This window comes from Lagenorhynchus albirostris, chromosome 1 (assembly GCF_949774975.1).
Source record: "Lagenorhynchus albirostris chromosome 1, mLagAlb1.1, whole genome shotgun sequence".
NCBI lineage: Eukaryota > Metazoa > Chordata > Mammalia > Artiodactyla > Delphinidae > Lagenorhynchus > Lagenorhynchus albirostris.
In genome coordinates, this window is record NC_083095.1 from 45,803,664 (window position 1) to 45,820,662 (window position 16,999).

Genomic DNA, 16,999 nt, shown 5'->3' on the forward strand with positions numbered 1-16,999 from the left:
CTCAGCTAGAGATGTGGTCATCTACAATAGTTTTTAAGAATTTAAAAGCAGCAAAACTTTGTGTCCCCTCAAACACCTTATCTGTAAGTGCTATGAACCAAATTGTGCCCCTGCCACCCTAATCCATGTTTAAGTCCTAAACTGCAACATGATGGTATTTGGAGATGGGGCCTTTATGATGGGATTAGTGTCTGTATAAAAGGGGACAACTGAGAGCTTGCTTCTCTCTCCACATGGGAGGAAACAGTGAGGAGCCGTCTGCAAGCCAGGAAGAGCTCTCATCGAAACTGAGAACTGAACTAGCTAGCACCTTGATCGTGGACTTCCTAGCTTCCAGAACCATAAGAATTTATACTGTTTAAGCCACCCAGTCTATGATATTTTGTTATGGCAGCCCAAACTGCCATACAGTGGAACTGCTCTAGAGAAAGCAGAGAGGAACTAAGCTGAACCTGCTTTGTCTCCTCCTCGTTCTGGGAATCCCAGAGAACTGCAAGATACAGTACGAAAAGAAATTGTTTAATGCATCAACATAAAAACCTGCCCTCATTGAGAATACTGTTCAAATGCGATAGGAACAAACTCTATGAGAAGGCCCAAATTCTCTTCTGGTATTAGAATTCTATTGCCTTGTCTTATCTAAAATAAATGAGCTTATAGTTAGGATTCTATTTTGCAAAAGGACTGTTGCAAAAGGACTAGTGCTAAGTTTTAAAATGGTGGTAAAAAAAGAACTTGCTTGTGTCAGGTACCCAGGCAAGAATGTGTTGGTCAAAGGAATGTCATTTCACGATGGGAAACCCCCAGCCCTGCTCCAGAGTGATCTTATATTTCACTACCTATTTCACAGCTCCACTTTAGGTGGGTACTTTTAGGAGATATGTTAAGACATCAAATGCAACTTTAAAAATTTATGTTTTTTTTTGTCCAAAGGCAAAAAGCAGAAATCCTTTCCGAAAACAATATACCACAAATTATTCACTTGTTTATAGCCCCACTCACAATGGGTTTCAAGAAAGGCTAGCAAACCTTTTCCTGTGGAAAGAAAACAGCAACTATATACCAAGTTTAATAATGTGACCCTTACTACAGGCATAGCAGTATCTTTCATAAAAGAAAGCGGGGTGGTGGCAGCAGGGGCAGATAGGGAAAGTTCCCTGACTTCATGTGTAGATAACTTGGTTACAAAGCAAGGCTAGCCTTGAAGGGAGAAAAGGAAATCCTCACAGTGGACAATGTGTTGCTGAAAGATGGTTTGTGGAGGAGGGGTTGTTCCCAGGCAGCCTGTTTAAATGCCTTAGTGAATGGCAGATCACATACAGAGGGATGTCTCGGGCTGTTTTTCTTTCTCTCTTTATGACAACAAATTTGCAGTTAATCAAGCTTTGGACTTGCTCTGGGAAGCCCAGAATTGGGCTTAAAGATTAAAAGAAATGGAAAAACTGTGAAACCATGAAAATACATTTAAAAAAAAAACTTTTCAGGTGTAATACACAAAAGCAAACAAGTTTATCTTAAAAAATATCAAGTATCACATCCATAGACTATTCCTAATTATAATTACGTCTTAAAGCAACATTTGTCTTTGTTTACAAATACAGCAGCAGGTGATAAAACCTAACATCTCAAACAGATTGCTTACAGTTCATAATACAAACAAATGTGTATGTGTCAAATCACATTTTAGGCAGTTTAACTTAAAATGCATAGACAATTACATACATTAAATTTGTCATTATTAAGTCAATGAAAAAAATCACAATATCAAGAAAAAATACAAAAATATCAAGGAAAAAAAATGCTTTATAGAACACGCATAAGAAGTCAAGTTTACTTAATGGCAATAAATCAGGATCTACTAATCAGTGACAGGCAGTGAAAGTGCCTTTATCCAGGGGAAAATTACAGGAAAAACATCCCATTACTTTGCACTCTTGATAGTTGCACTGACAAACTCTACAGTCTTGAAAGCATTTTCTTACTTTAAAAAAAGGTATGCCCTACTTTGTTCTTTAAATGCTCAAAGGCTAGTCTATAAATTCCACCAGCGGCAATACTAAAATATGTTTGTCCAGGTAAACTAATACTGGATGTACTCATCAATTCTGTAATGCCTCCCCCTAGGCTGTAAGCCTCTGAAAGACAGGCATTCTCTTCGTCTCTGTATCTCTGGCATCTGGCAAAGCACCTGGATCATTGACATCTGAGTGTCTGCTGAATGAATGCAGTTTTCAGATGCTGTCTATTGCCAGAAGCTTGCATGGCCATTTCTTTAATACTGATTATTTTATTGGCAATTTTTGTTATACTTGGCAGAATTCTGAAAATAAAACAGTGTCTGTCTTCAATACTAAATATTGCTTTATTAAGATAAAATTATAGTCTTCCCTGAAAGCCACCCACCACTTTCTATGCACAGTACAGTGGATCAGTGTGATTCATCTGAAGCAAGCCTTACGCTTTTCAAAAACTTGAACACTTGAAGGTCTGTGCTTAGGTTGAATTTCCAAGGTTTATAAACCAGGCATTTTATAAATCTAGCACTAGATTATTCAGGGTGAGGAAGGAAGACATTGGCACGAATCTTTTGGAAGTGTAGGCAACTGATTGATATGCAAACTAGGCACAGTATTTTAACTGAAACTCTGAGTAGAGCTATGCTGATACACACGAATAGTTTCAAAAGCTGTACATCTGACTACAACAGGTAGCACTAATAACTGTGAGGTAAAAACAGCAGGGGAAAAACTGACTTCTTTCCTAGAAAATATTCTAGTATCCCATTGTAGTGGTATGACAGACCAAGGCCCAAAATTCACCCCCTTTCTTCTCTGCCCTTTTATTATTCTCTACTGAAAACAATAAACAGTAAAACTGACAAAGAATGAAGGAGGCCCTTGGGTAATTAAAAAAATGTATTGTCTATTCCCAAATAATCAATATATTACTTTACAGAAAACAGGGCTATGGAGTCACAGCTGTAAACAGCCATCTTCAAAAGCATGAAAAAGTGTCAGGCCGGGTCCAGTTCAGACAACCCAAGGCATTGTAAGCACTCCTTTAAGGAGCCTTCATTCTCGAGGACTGAGTGTGTGAATGAGGACCTAAGGTCTATACTTTAATTTTTCATTGTCATTTTTAGGCTCAAAATTTCAAAATCTAAGATTCTAACTTCAGAGACACTATTTCTCAACACATCTCAACTATCTCCATCAAATTTATCTTAAAATTCCTGCTCTGAAAGTCCAAATGGCAGCATATTCCGTACTTCATATCCCTTTAAGACCAAACATACTTTCTAACAAGCAGCCTCTTCCACAAACCAATCTCAGCCTAGCATAACTTGTTTTAAAAGCAACATTATTCCCTTGTAAAGAAAAAAACCTTCTTAGATGCTTTCCTCCATTCCTCCCTTGAAACAACTTCTGCTTTTCTTAACTCCACCCTGAACCTAAAACTACCTTTTGCCCCCAAGTACCCACAAGAATTGAGATGCCCCTCCCTCAAGTTGAGAAATGATGCTTGAAAATTAAAAAGAATGTAAAAGTAAATTCTATTCCCTTTGATTTCAATTCTTATATTTAAAAAAAATTTCCCAAAAATCAGTTGGAAAATCCTCAAAAAGCCAAGTTTAAAACGGCAGTATCATCTAGGACACACTGGGCAGTATGGGTCACCAGCAGTTGATATACTTATAAGGGGTAATAATTCCAAATCTTGTATTCATGGCCCTTTAAATCCTTTAGCATAAGATCTTCTCTGATAGTAAATGGTCTCCACAATAAGAGATTCCCAAACTTGCTACCTATTCTTCTTGTAGTCAAACGTTATCCTCTCTAGTGTTAAATATTTTATCTAAAGCCAGAGTTGTCAACTTATTCCAAGGTAGGACAACCAAAATAACCAAAAGGAGCGATATCTTTGCTGCCATCTCACTTTGCCTTTCATCCCTCCAGAGTTAGCTGACATTATGATATTGATTGATAAGTTAAGCTATGACACCTTCTAAGGCTACTGCCTTATAAACTGAAGGCTACAACAGATTCCAAGAGTGTTGCAGATAGCTGCCACTTGTCCCTGCAAAGAAGTGAAAGAAAGACTGTGCCACTATGAAAGGGCTGTCTAACATTCCCCAGTCTGAAAATATCTAAACAGATTAGTTTCAGTTCTGAAAGCCTGAATCTATCATCTACTTAAGGGAGGCCTAAAGACTGAATGTTCCTCTCAAAGGTGACAATCTTGCTTTCTTAAAAGGAGGTAGCTATCAAACCATTAAATTGGCAGCATTTGGCATTCTTGACATTTTAACTGTAAGAGAAATAAACTACTAAATATTTTATTTCTAAGCAAAGGTAAGAGCTCCAGCATAAATCTCTCATATACTGGTCAAGAAAGTCACAATACATTTTAGGAACCTAATGAATACATTCAAAATTTGACAAATAACATGGTCAGTTCTATCCCAAATCTAAAAATCGGATTTAAAGATAAGGTGCCAAAAAGCTATTCTGGAGGTTACAAACACCACTTATTTTTAAGTAACACAGTCACACTGCTTTAAACTCAATTGCAGAGATCTACACTTTATGATTATCCTCAGTGTCACAGCTAGAGAATAATTTTTGAGGATGGCACTCATTCTTCTACCTATTTACCTGTCTTACCTGTCAACAAATACAGAACTGAACTGTCAGCCATAAGCACGTTACAAATCCAGGAAAACTATGCAAGAGACGATGACATAGCTTAGCCAGACTCTGAAAGACGTAACGTGTTTCGATCACGCTTGTACAAAGAGAACAGTCATGTCTGTGTGACTAAGGTTCTCTAAACATAACTTCTGTGTTTGTGATAGACCCCTCGAGTGTGCCAGTTTTCTGCATCAGGATGGAATGAAGGGAAGTGCTCCTTCTAAAGAACCGAGGGGGAGGGGACTACAGGAAGACTCCTGTAGAAGAGTGTTTTGTAGGACTGCAAATTACTTGTTACTATGAAGCAGTTCCTAGGGTCTCTTCTAGTTTGAGGTTCAAGACAAAGGAGAGAAATATTTCCGTCCTTGAGCTCTTTCCGAAGTAATATGGACACATCATAATCTATTCTACAAGTACAAAGAGATCACCAATTCGCTAAGAATATAATTTACATATACATGTTAGCCTGCATTAAAAAGAAAACAGTTTCCATAAAGGGCAGATTTTAGAGCTGTATGACCCATATGGCTAAAAATAAATCAGGTGGAACTCAAAATGAAGTTTTTACTAAAAGCTCAAGGATAAAAATGAACTCAACATCTGACAATAATTACCAAGTTTTAAAATGTATATCCAAAAGATAACCTCAGAAGGACCAGGTTTATTTATCCTATAGATAGAGCAGCTCAAGATGTTGAGAGGCATCATTTGTTTAAATTATGACAATGTGATTGTTTTCAAAGTGTGTTTATTTAGGGGAAAAAGTGATAAGTATTTAGTTTCATAATTTAAACAAATCGAAAATTTGTTTTAAACAAATTGTATCAAAGAGCTATTCAATATACTTAATTACTTTAACTTTCCATAAAAACCGAATAAAAATCACATTTGAATGATTTACTTTTACATTTTTATCTGATTGTTTCCATCAGATGTACTATACATCCAAGCACAAGAGGCAGATATCTTCTGAGAGGTGCAAGAGTTGTTCTTTCATGAATGCCCTCTAAGAATAGTGAAACAGCAATTTTTATATATGCATTCAAGTGCATATATATATATGTACTTCAAAAAGCAAAGCGTCATCTCTTCATCCATTGTTAACTTAATGGTAAGACTGCAATAGAAAAAAGAAAAAGTAAACTTCTAGATTTTGTAAATGGAGTTGATTAACTCCTTGCTGTGGCTTAAAATAAACTTATTGCTTAATAAAGCCAAACAGCTAATCATCTCACTTATTCTGGCATACAATTTACAAAAATAATTTTTTAAGACAATATATAGAGAGCAAAAAGTTACACTAATGAAAAGAAGTTTTAGGGGCACTTTATTAAGGTATTTCTCCTTTACAATTGAGGTGGATGTTTGATTAATCTGGCTGGAGATCTGATTAGTACTTTGTTAAGAATAAATAGATTTTTTCGCCCCTATGGAGCATCTGACTTGGCTCAGTTCATAGGGAAACGGGGTGCTTTTCTATTTGGTCATACGCCCAAGAAAGGGTCCTCAACTAAGATGTCAACCCTACTCCAGCCTGGCTGACAGTAAAGCACACAGCATTACATATAATTGGCAATGCAGAGATTGGTATAATCTTGAGATCAGTACTGTTAAGGATCTAACAAAACGTTGGCTGAGAAACACTATGGACAGTTGCATGAAAGATGGGCAACGTTACACATTCACTGCCCTGGATTCTCTAAAAATCTACCTCTATACCTAGCCAGACTGGCAGAGATTACTTTTAGTGAACTTGTGCTTTGGTGTGATGCTATAAAACAGTACTGAGAAATGTTAAAAAAAAAAAAAAATCCAATGAAACACATCTTTGAGTTTACCTCAAGGATGCTGTTGAGGACACTGCTTACTACATTACAAAGTCTTTGGGGATATTTGGGGAATTTTTCTATTTTTAGTACCAGGAATATTGTTTTCATCCTTTTAAATGCTTTACCTAAGTTTACCTGAAGTTTGAAAGTTACTTTTTTAATATACACACACCTTTTTAAAAAAGGTTTAAAAGCTTTCTAATCTTCCATCCGAAAGTGGAGACAATCTTTCAGTTGTGCTTATGGGACTATTACTGCATGTTAAATAACAAATTAAACACTCACATGGGGGCCACCGGGCATCGGTGGAGCACCGGAAGGTCCTGAAGGCACTTGAAAAGGATTGTTGGGACTGGGATAGAGTCCTGGTGTGGGATATGATCCTGCAGGGGCAGGATATGGCGCTGGTGGTCCCCAGGCTCCTGGTGGAACAGTGCCCCATGGAACAGGTGGTGCAGCCCCTGGTGCTTGGGGAGGAGGAGGGGCAGGATACGGCCCTGGAGATGGATATGGCATATTAGGGGTAGGATACTGCCCTCCCATTCCTGGTGCCCAAGGTCCAGAAGACATGGATCCCCATGGACCTAAAGGACCAGCTGCAGCTGGATCTGTGGGCGCACCATAGGGTCTTGGAAGCTCTGGAAAGGGCATATTTGGTGTCGGATATGGCCCTGTGGGGCCAGGGCCTGGCACAGTTGGGGCTGGATAAGGACCACCAGGTGGGGGGCATGATGGTCCAGAAGGAGGAAAGGGTGCAGGGGGTCCTGGAGGTGGTCCGGTGGGAGGCACAGAGGGATACATTCCTGTTGGTGCTGGTCCAAAAGGCACAGTGGAGGGTGTTGCACTTGGTGGGAGTCCAGATGGCACAGAAGGTGGAGCACTTGGGTTATTCCAAGGGTTGGAACCTGGCCAGCCTTGAGGAGGTTGGCCGGGTTTTGTATTGCTCACAGCAGAGGTTTTGGCAGGGGAGTGTTCAGGTAGCGCATCTGCCAACTGGAATACAAAACAGGCGTGTCTTACTGACCTTATTCAGGGACAAGCAATGCCAAACATAATTACAAACCCATAAAGGATAGTAAGCTATAGGGTCAGGGATTCTTCAAAAGCCAAGCTGTTCAGTTTTTTAAAAAACAACTCATTTAATACAAAATTTAGGAGTTACCTCAAACAGCAGCTTTACAATGCAAATTCCTCAGAGAAGCTCAAGTTTTCTAAATACAACTGATTAACATAGTGTGATCTCGATCCTGGCTTTACCTCAAACAAGTTATATACCCTCTCTGAGCTTCAGTTTCCTCATTTTCAAAACAGTTTAGGGTTAACCTGAGGCCTAAATGAGATAACTCATTTAATGCACTTAACACAGTGCCTGGTATGTAATTTTCAATAAATGTTGGCTATTATTAACACTATCAGGTTAAAAGAGAACAGAAGTAACCCTTTAAAAAATTTTTTACTTAAGGATTCATAAAGAAATAAATACGACAGAATGCATTTTCAAACATAGCTAAGTAAATTAGGGCAAATCATCTATCAAAATCACATGCTAAAAAAACAAAAACAAAAACAAAAACCAAGAATCACAAACTGCATCTCTTTTACATTGGAAGACTTAGGGCCCACAGTTAGGACCATGTCTTTTTTCTAAGAGCCAAAAAACTTATGAAGAGTAAATGCATCAACTTACCGAAAATTCATCAGACATTTTCCTAAAAACAAGACCAAACAAACAAAAAAAAAAAAAAAAGAAAAAAAAAGAAAGAAGGAATATTTCAAAACCAGTGTTTAATTTCTTATATATTCTTTAAGGAACTATGCATACACTATTTTTACTTAAATGGAATCTTAATCATTTATATAATGATTTTCTTTATATAGGAAAAATTTCCATAATAGTTCATACACCTCTGTAAACTTCATCCCTTTTTACTGGCTGCACATCATATAAAAGTGATCCATAATTTAGTTTACAGTCTCAAGTTGGTGGCAGTTTAGGTTGTTCACAGTTTGAATTGTTTTAAACAATGACACAGTGAACATCTTTAAACACCTATCTTTTCGAGTCTATCACCAGGAAAAAGTACAGAAGTGAAATACATAGTCAACAGGTAAAGTCATCTAAGATCCATCTCAAAAAGCCCATGCCAATTTACACTCTACCTTTTTAAAACTCCTCTTCACCACTGGATGTTATTAAATTTATAAATCATTTTCCATTATAATAGGTTAAAAATTGGCATCTTGTTTTAACCTACATTTCTTTAAGTGGAAAGTAGAGCATCATTTAAATTTAATACCACATTTAGACTTCTTTTTCTGTGAATATGCACATGCCCTTGGACCACTTTTATCAATTTTTATAACTGAAGTATAATTCACTTTCAATAAAATGCACGTATCAGTGTTCAGGTAAACAAGCTCTGACAGTTGCATATGCCCCTGTAACCATCCAAGACAGAACATTTCCTTCACTCCATAGGTTTACTCATGCCACATTCCAATCAATTCCCCTTTACCACTCAGCAATCACTTTCTTAGTTTTCACTTGTTCCTTGACTTCACATAAATAGAATAACACAGTATGAACTCTATTTTGACTTTGATCATTTTACTACTTAGTAGTACATCTTTTTTTTAATGCGTTGTAAGACATTAAGGAAATTAGATGTCTGTCATATGAGACAAAAAAAAATTCACCTATGCCTTCTAATAGTACTTCTATGGTTTAACTTGTTTAAAATCTTTCTGTTCTTTCAAACAACAATTACTGAATAATCTATCTTATTTCAACAGACTTGACAAGCTACTTTTTAAAAAAAATTTATTTATTATTTATTTATTTTTATTTTTGGCTGCGTTGGGTCTTCGTTGCTGTGCATGGGCTTTTCTCTAGTTGCGGTGAGGGGGAGCTTCTCTTGTTGCGGAGCACAGGCTCCATAGCGCAGGCTCAGCAGTTGTGGCGCACAGGCTTAGTTGCTCCACAGCATGTGGGATCTTCCCGGACCAGGGCTTGAACCCATTTGACAAGCTACCTTTAACACATTATACAGTTGCTATTGACAACAAACACTGTATATACATACATACACACATATATGTAAATATATCATGGAACAGGCACCATGCTAAGTGCTTTAGGTGTATAATCTCGTTTAATAGATGCAGATTCTATTACCACTCCCAGTGTACAGCTGGAGAAAAGGAAGCTTAGCAAGTTACCCTGTTTAAGGTCAGAGCTAGTGACAAGCAGAGAAGAGATTCAAATCCAGGTATCGTCTGACTGCAGAGCCAAGGCTCTTTTTTTTGTTTTTTAAATATATATTTTAAATAAATTTATTTATTTTACTTATTTATTTTTGGCTGTGTTGGGTCTTCATTGCTGTGCATGGGCTTTCTCTAGCTGTGGTGAGCAGGGGCTACTCTTCTTGGCGGTGTGTGGGCTTCTTTCGTTGTGGAGCACAGGCTCTAGGCACGCAGGCTCAGTAGTTGTGGTGCATGGGCTTGGTTGCTCCGCAGCATGTGGGATCTTCCCGGACCAGGGCTCGAACCTGTGTCCCCTGCATTGGCAGGCAGATTCTTCTTTTTTTTTTTTTAATAAATTTATTTATGTATTTTTGGCTGCATTGGGTCTTCGTTGCTGTGCGCGGGCTTTTTCTCTAGTTGCGGCAAGCGGGGGCTACTCTTCATTGCGGTGCACTGGCTTCTCATTGTAGTGGCTTCTCTTGTTGTGGAGCACGGGCTCTATGTGCGTGGGCTTCAGTAGTTGTGGTGCTTGGGCTTAGTTGCTCTGTGGCACGTGGGATCTTCCTGGACCAGGGCTCAAACCCCTGTCCCCTGCATTGGCAGGCGGATTCTTAACCACTGCGCCACCAGGGAAGCCCCCAGAGCCAAGGCTCTTAACCACCAAGTCATAGAGCCTCCATCATTTCCCAAAGGTATTGTGAACTCTATTCTTTCCTACTGATCCACACTATAACATCTCATCTTATCAGGGCAGCTTTAAATTTTAAACAAATTTTATGACCTACTATTACTGTTTATTTCAGATTTTCCTGAATATTTTCATGCTTATTTTTTTCTAGATCATTTTGTAAAAAAACAAAACAAACAAAACACAACAACACAACAAAAAAACATTAAATTTACAGATTAATTTAGGGGACATTTCATACATTTAAAGTATAAAATATTCCCATTCAAGAACAAGGTATGTCTTTCTAGTTCCCATCACTGTCATTTATTATCACTCAGTAGTTATTTTTTTTTAAATAAATTTATTTATTTTACTTTTGGCTGCGTTGGGTCTTCATTGCTGCGTGCGGGCTTTCTCTAGTTGCTGGTAGCGGGGGCTACTCTTCGTTGCGGTGCATGGGCTTCTTATTGCGGTGGCTTCTCTTGTTGCGGAGCACGGGCTCTAGGCACGCGGGCTTCAGTAGTTGTGGCACATGGGCTCAGCAGTTGTGGCTCATGGGCTCTAGAGTGCAGGCTCAGTAGTTGTGGCACACGGGCTTTGTTGCTCCGCGGCATGTGGGATTTTCCCGGACCGGGGCTCGAACCCATGTCCCCTGCATTGGCAGGCGGATTCCCAACCACTGCGCCACCAGGGAAGTCCCCACTCAGTTTTTAAAAATCAAGACTCCTACACATTTTTTGAGTTAGATTTCTAAATGGTAAACGTTTTCTTGTGGTTGTAAATTGGTTCTTCCATTATATTTTCTAATTGGTTGTTCATATATGGGAAAGCCTTTCAAATTTTAGTGTGTTACTTTTGTAAGCAGTGACATTATTGAATTATTTTATCCTGAAAGTCTCTCAGTTGACTCTCTGGAATCTGCAGATAAAGGATTATGTCATTAGCAAAAAATCATTTTACCTTCTCTTTGCAGTACTTACACCTCTTTTCTCTTTGGCCTAAGCTAGGACTTAAACAATGAAATATTAAATAAGATAGTGTGAGCACAGCAGTCTTCTTCTCAACTCTCCTGGCAATGCTTCTAATGTTTATATGACTCATTTTTAGTTTTGAGATTTAAAAAAAATTACAGTAAGGAAGTTTCTATCTATGCCTATTTTGCTAAACTTATTTATTCCTATTTTGCTAGTTAAAAATAAAAAATCCAACACTGAATTTCTTCAGATGATTTTTTTTGGCATCTAATGAGTTGATCTTGCAGTTCTTCTCCTTTGTCCCATCAATCACAATATAGTTACATATATATTGCTTAATATTGAGCCATCCTTGCATTTACAATTTTATTATTTATGATTTGGTTATCATGAGGAATGATAAAGAAAATGAACAGGAAGCCTACTGCTGCAACTGCTATAACCCTGCTCTTAATTCATAATATTAAAAAACACATCATGAATGTATAGCAAATACAATTACCTAGTCATTCCCATGTTAAGGTTTGTTTTATACTAAAATGTCACATCACACAATAGTAAATTCTTAGGACTAAAGTTTATCCATGCACAAGTTTAAAGTCTACCTAAGACTAACATTCTTTTCAAACAGGGTGAGCCTTTTCGAAACAGAAAATAGTTCTGTATCAAAGTTCACACTAATTCTGGAGCAGAAAACCTAACCAACTAAGCAACTCAATGAATTTCATGTGGTCTTACAGTTTGCGTTTTCAGAATTACTCATCTCCCTCTTAGTTTTTGAAAAACTATAGTTAATTAATCATAGCATTACATTAAAATATATTCCATTAGTTAATAATATCAAACTGATTCACAACTCTGGCTTTCAAAAGTTTAAATTCAAAATCAAATCCTGGAAGACAGAGGAAATAATAAAGCCCTGACCAAAGGGATTAGAAATAAGTCACTTCCTGTTCTACAGAACTGCATAGTAAAGTGACCTGCTCTCCATGCCTAGAATAAACAGTGTTCATATTAATTGGAAACATTCCAATTTATTACTTGGAGAATACTTTCATCATAAAAAGGTTAAAAAATAGAGTTGGGGGCTTCCCTGTTGGCGCAGTGGTTGGGAGTCCGCCTGCCGATGCAGGGGACGCGGGTTCGTGCTCCGGTCCGGGAGGATCCCACATGCCGCGGAGCGGCTGGGCCCGTGAGCCGTGGCCGCTGGGCCTGCGCGTCTGGAGCCTGTGCTCCGCAGCTAGAGAGGCCACAACAGTGAGAGGCCCGCGTACCGCAAAAAAATAAAAAATAGAGTTGGACATCACTATTCCAATATGAGAAGAGTTGCAGAATGTAAAAAAAAAACCACCACAAAAACCCCTAGGTTTTCTTATTTCTTTTTTTTGGCCGTGCCGCGTGGCTTGTGGAATCTTAGCTTCCCCACCAGGGATTGAACCTGGGATCCCAGCAATGAAAGTGCCAAGTCCTAACCAATGGACAGCCAGGGGATTCTCCAAACCCTAGATTTTCTAAAAAACGATTCTCAAACATATGGATTATGCTAATTAAGATGAGGCCAATGCAACCTTGAACTAGGAAAAAAAAGTGTAAAATCAAGGAAGATTTTAATTTTCTTTTCAGAATAATCTAAAGCTATCACTTCCAAAACTTTCTGTTAATACTTTATGGCAGTACATGTGTGAAGAATAATCACTGTATTTTTATTTTTTTAAATTTTTGGCTGTGTTGGGTCTTTGTTGCTGCGTGTGGGCTTTCTCTAGTTGTGGCAAGCAGTGGCTACTCTTCATTGCGGTGCATGGGCTTCTCACTGCGGTGGCTTCTCCTGCTACGGACCATGGGCTCTAGGCGCGTGGGCTTTAGTGGTTGTGGCACGAGGGCTCAGTAGTTGTGGCTCCCGAGCTCTAGAGTGCAGGCTCAGTAGTTGTGGCACACGGGTTTAGTTGCTCCGCGGCATGTGGGATCTTCCTGGACCAGGGCTTGAACCCATGTCCCCTGCGTTGGCAGGTGGATTCTAATCCACTGCGCCACCAGGGAAGCCCAATCATTGTATTTTCTGAGGAGCAATTTTAAAACAAGAGTACAAAATTTCTTTCAACATGCACTAGAAAAGTAAAACATTTCTGTAAGCGTATGGCCTTTAGAGTAAAAATGGTAATTCCATCGTGGGGAGGTTTAAAAAAAGTTGAACTCCATAAATTACTAGTGACTATTGGAAAAGGAATATTTCAACAGGCCATCAAATTGTAGTGGAGTCATAAACAGTATGGGACTACACAGTTATGAAACATGGACACCAATCCTTTTATCTGAATCTTTTGAAAAAGGCAAACTTTTTAACCAGAGACCATCTTCCCATCAGCAAAACAGTTATAATTCCCGACTACTTCACAGATAAGTAAAATATTTAATAATCTACAGTTATAAACAAGTAACACATTTATTAAGAGTCACTAAGGGAAATCAGGATTTTTGCATGGTTTTGTTTAGTATGGAGAGAGGATACAGTAGTGGTAATATATTGTACTGAAAATATAAATTTTGAATGAGCATATAGGATAAATTTTAGTATTGGCGTTTATCAGATACACTCTAATTTACATTTGGGCAACTCAAGAAATTGGGGATCTACAAGTTTTTGAACATTTTAAATTACTTAAAAACATGTAATTAAAATTTTTTTTTTTCCCACAACCTCATGTCAGCCGTATTTTCTACACTCAGATACTTATTGGAACATAGGTGCCAGGTACTGCGTTGGGCCTTGGGGAAATGAATAGTATTGCGTGGAATAAACGCTTAAAGGCGTTCACAGTATGGCGGAGAACTACCATTTAAACAGTAGGTTACCTGGGGTAAGCGCAGGGCTCTATGGGAGCACCTCAAAAAGCTCCTAAAGGAATCAAGGAAAGGAGTATCAGACAAGGAGTCCCGAGGAGTGGTGCCTTTGCAGTCTGGGAGAACAATGAGGTGAAGAGCTACGATAGGCCCTAGGGAAAGGAGAAGTTTGTGCAAAAGCTGAGAGGGGGACAAGAGATCTGTGGGAAGTGTAAGCCAGCAGTGCCCAACCTTTTCAGCACCAGGGGCCGGTTTCACGGAAAACAAATTTTCCACGGAAGCGGGGGTGGGGGGAGGGGATGGCTCAGGCGGTAATGAGAGCGATGGGGAGCGGCAGATGAAGCTTTGCTCGCTCACCGCAGCTCACCTCCTGCCGTGCGGCCTGGTTCCTAACTGGCCACGGACGCGCGGGTCCGTACGGGTCCGTGGCCTCGCGGTTGGGGACCCCTGGTGTAAGCACTTCCAATTGGTTAGAATGTAGAAAATGGAGGAATATGAAAGCCTTAGCAGAGAGTCTCTAGACCAAGGTTTGAATGTCTCTGAGTCAGCTCACCTGAAGGAACCTGTTACTTCAACTATAAAGAACGGACCAGTAACAGGAGAGACTAAATGGGACTGGTAAATCAAGTGCCTATAATAAAAGTGCCCGGAAAACAGACACATTATCTTGTCCTCCTCTGTGTGTGGGCATATTGCTTATGGTTAAAAAGAGTGAACGCCAATAGTATGACAGACTACGTAACACTGCACTTCACTGGCTGGCTCTGAACAAGCTGAGCTGTGCCAACCCCAGAGGTGAAAGTAGACAGGAGTAGCATCCACTTCATAGATTTGCTGTGAGACTTACATAATAAACAACTCTCTTGGTCACTGTCTGGCACATAGCGAAAACTCAACAAATGTTAGCTTTTACAAATTGCTACGATAGGTCCACAAACCTTTATCTACAGTTCTCAGTTCAGAAACCTCTAAAAATGAAAGAAATGCTCCCAGGTCTGGCATAAAACTTACTTGGTGGCAAAACCTGACCTGAGGCTATTTTACAGTTTCCATTAATTCTCCCCTATTCGCTGAACAAATATTACTGTTGGATTAGAGGATGCTGCCCCGACTCTGCTGGTGTGATCTCTCATCTTTGCACCTTATTGTCTTTCTAAAATCTAAAGATAAAATCCAAAGATTTCTGAATTCCAAAACACACTGGTCCCAAGGATTTCGGTTAAGGGGTTGTCTCTGGGTCTCCGTTCCTCCTGGAGATGGGAAAAGGACATTCTAGTACACACAGCTCAAGTTTCTGAAACAAACTAATTTTGAATAGGAGGTTCAAGACACCAGTAGCAAGAAAAATGTCTGTTCTCCCTGCCCAAAGAACACTCCTAAACAAAGAACTTCTGAAAGATTTCTGAAGGCTACCTTCCCCTGTAATGAGGCCCATACAACCACCACGTGTACGAGTATTTCTTTAGTAGCAATGCTATAAAAAAAATTTTTTTCAGTCAAGTGAGTACGATTCGATGCTCCAACATTAGAATCCTCATTTATTAAAAGCACTACGCTTGGTTTTCAGAAGAAAACGGTCCAAAGCCACCAAGTGCTCCTAAATCCTACAAAAAGGGAGTATTACAGAACTCAACACTTCTCATCGTTTCTGTCATGGGTATTCATCTAAGGTATCTGCTAGCAACTCCTCTAGAAAATAATGACCAAAACGTCACAATGCGAAAAATCTTAAACTAGCGTCACAGACTCCACCAAGAATCTGTTTAGGCCTCCCTCTCCCTTTCATTGGAAATTACTGAGTGGGGGAGGGGGTCAGGGCCAAGGGGCGGGAGGCCGGCAGCCCTAAAGGGCCAAACGAACAAAAGGAGTCCGGGATCAACCGGAGCGAACCGGCCTCCGAGCGGGTCGCGCCTGCCCGGGAAGGGGTGGGGGAGGGGCCAGGCCGCTCCCCGCCCCGCCCCCAGCCAGGCCTGACGTCACGCGCGGAGAAACCCATCGGGCGCGACGTCACCCGCCTCCGACGCCTTCTCCTTGGGGGGCGAGAGGGCCGACATCCCGCAGCCGGGAGGAAGACGACAGGGAGAAACCCTTAGCCCCCGGCTCCCAAAGAAGCGACTCAGGCATCTCCGTTACTGCGCCCGCGTCCCGCTTGGGCGTGCTCCTTTGCTCCCCTCCACGACCCCGCCAGCGCCGAGGCAGCCTCACCCGGCAAGATCCGAACCCGCAGCAAGGTCTAGAAGCGGCGATGGGTCCGAGGGAACTGATCGCTGAAGAACTGAGCGCAGCCCGACCGACAGCAGCGGCGACGGAGATGGGGGCGGCAGCAGCACCAGCAGCGCGCGGCTCCTCCTGGCGCCGGAACAGGAAGCGCAGAGCTTCGAGCGCGCTGCCCCCGCCCGCGCTCCGCCTCTCCTCTGGTCGGCCGGGCCCGGCCGCGCGCGCCCCCTACAGGGCCCGGGTGGCACTGCGGCCCGCCCGGCCCCGGCGGCGCGGCTGTTCCTTGCGCTCGCTCCCGGGCGGCTGTTTTCTCTCGGTGGGCGGGAGGAAAGAGCCCCGATGTTCCGGAGTTCTGAGCAGTCTGGAGGAAACGCCAGTGGCCGGTGGCGTTCTGGGCACCCTGGCGGAAATTGTTAACTTGTCTCCTGAAGAGAAGGTTGAAGGCAGGTTCTGGATTCCCTACGCTTGCGGTCTTTAGGGCCAGGCCTCGAAGCTGGCTAGGTGAGAATGCAGCCTAACCCCGGGACATGGATCCGT

The 16,999-nt window shown here is 40.8% G+C and overlaps 1 protein-coding gene across 1 annotated transcript; it reads right to left on the bottom strand.

The window, feature by feature from the left end:
* Nucleotides 1-1,487: 1,487 nt before the first annotated feature.
* Nucleotides 1,488-16,599, bottom strand: MAPK1IP1L (mitogen-activated protein kinase 1 interacting protein 1 like). The gene is made up of 4 exons (XM_060142281.1): nt 16,451-16,599; nt 8,208-8,229; nt 6,806-7,513; nt 1,488-5,808 (listed from the first exon to the last, which is right to left on the bottom strand). Exons 2-4 carry the CDS (start codon nt 8,223-8,225, stop codon nt 5,797-5,799), a joined length of 738 nt encoding a protein of 245 aa, XP_059998264.1. The 5' UTR covers nt 8,226-8,229; nt 16,451-16,599; the 3' UTR covers nt 1,488-5,796.
* Between the last annotated feature and the right edge of the window lie 400 nt (nt 16,600-16,999).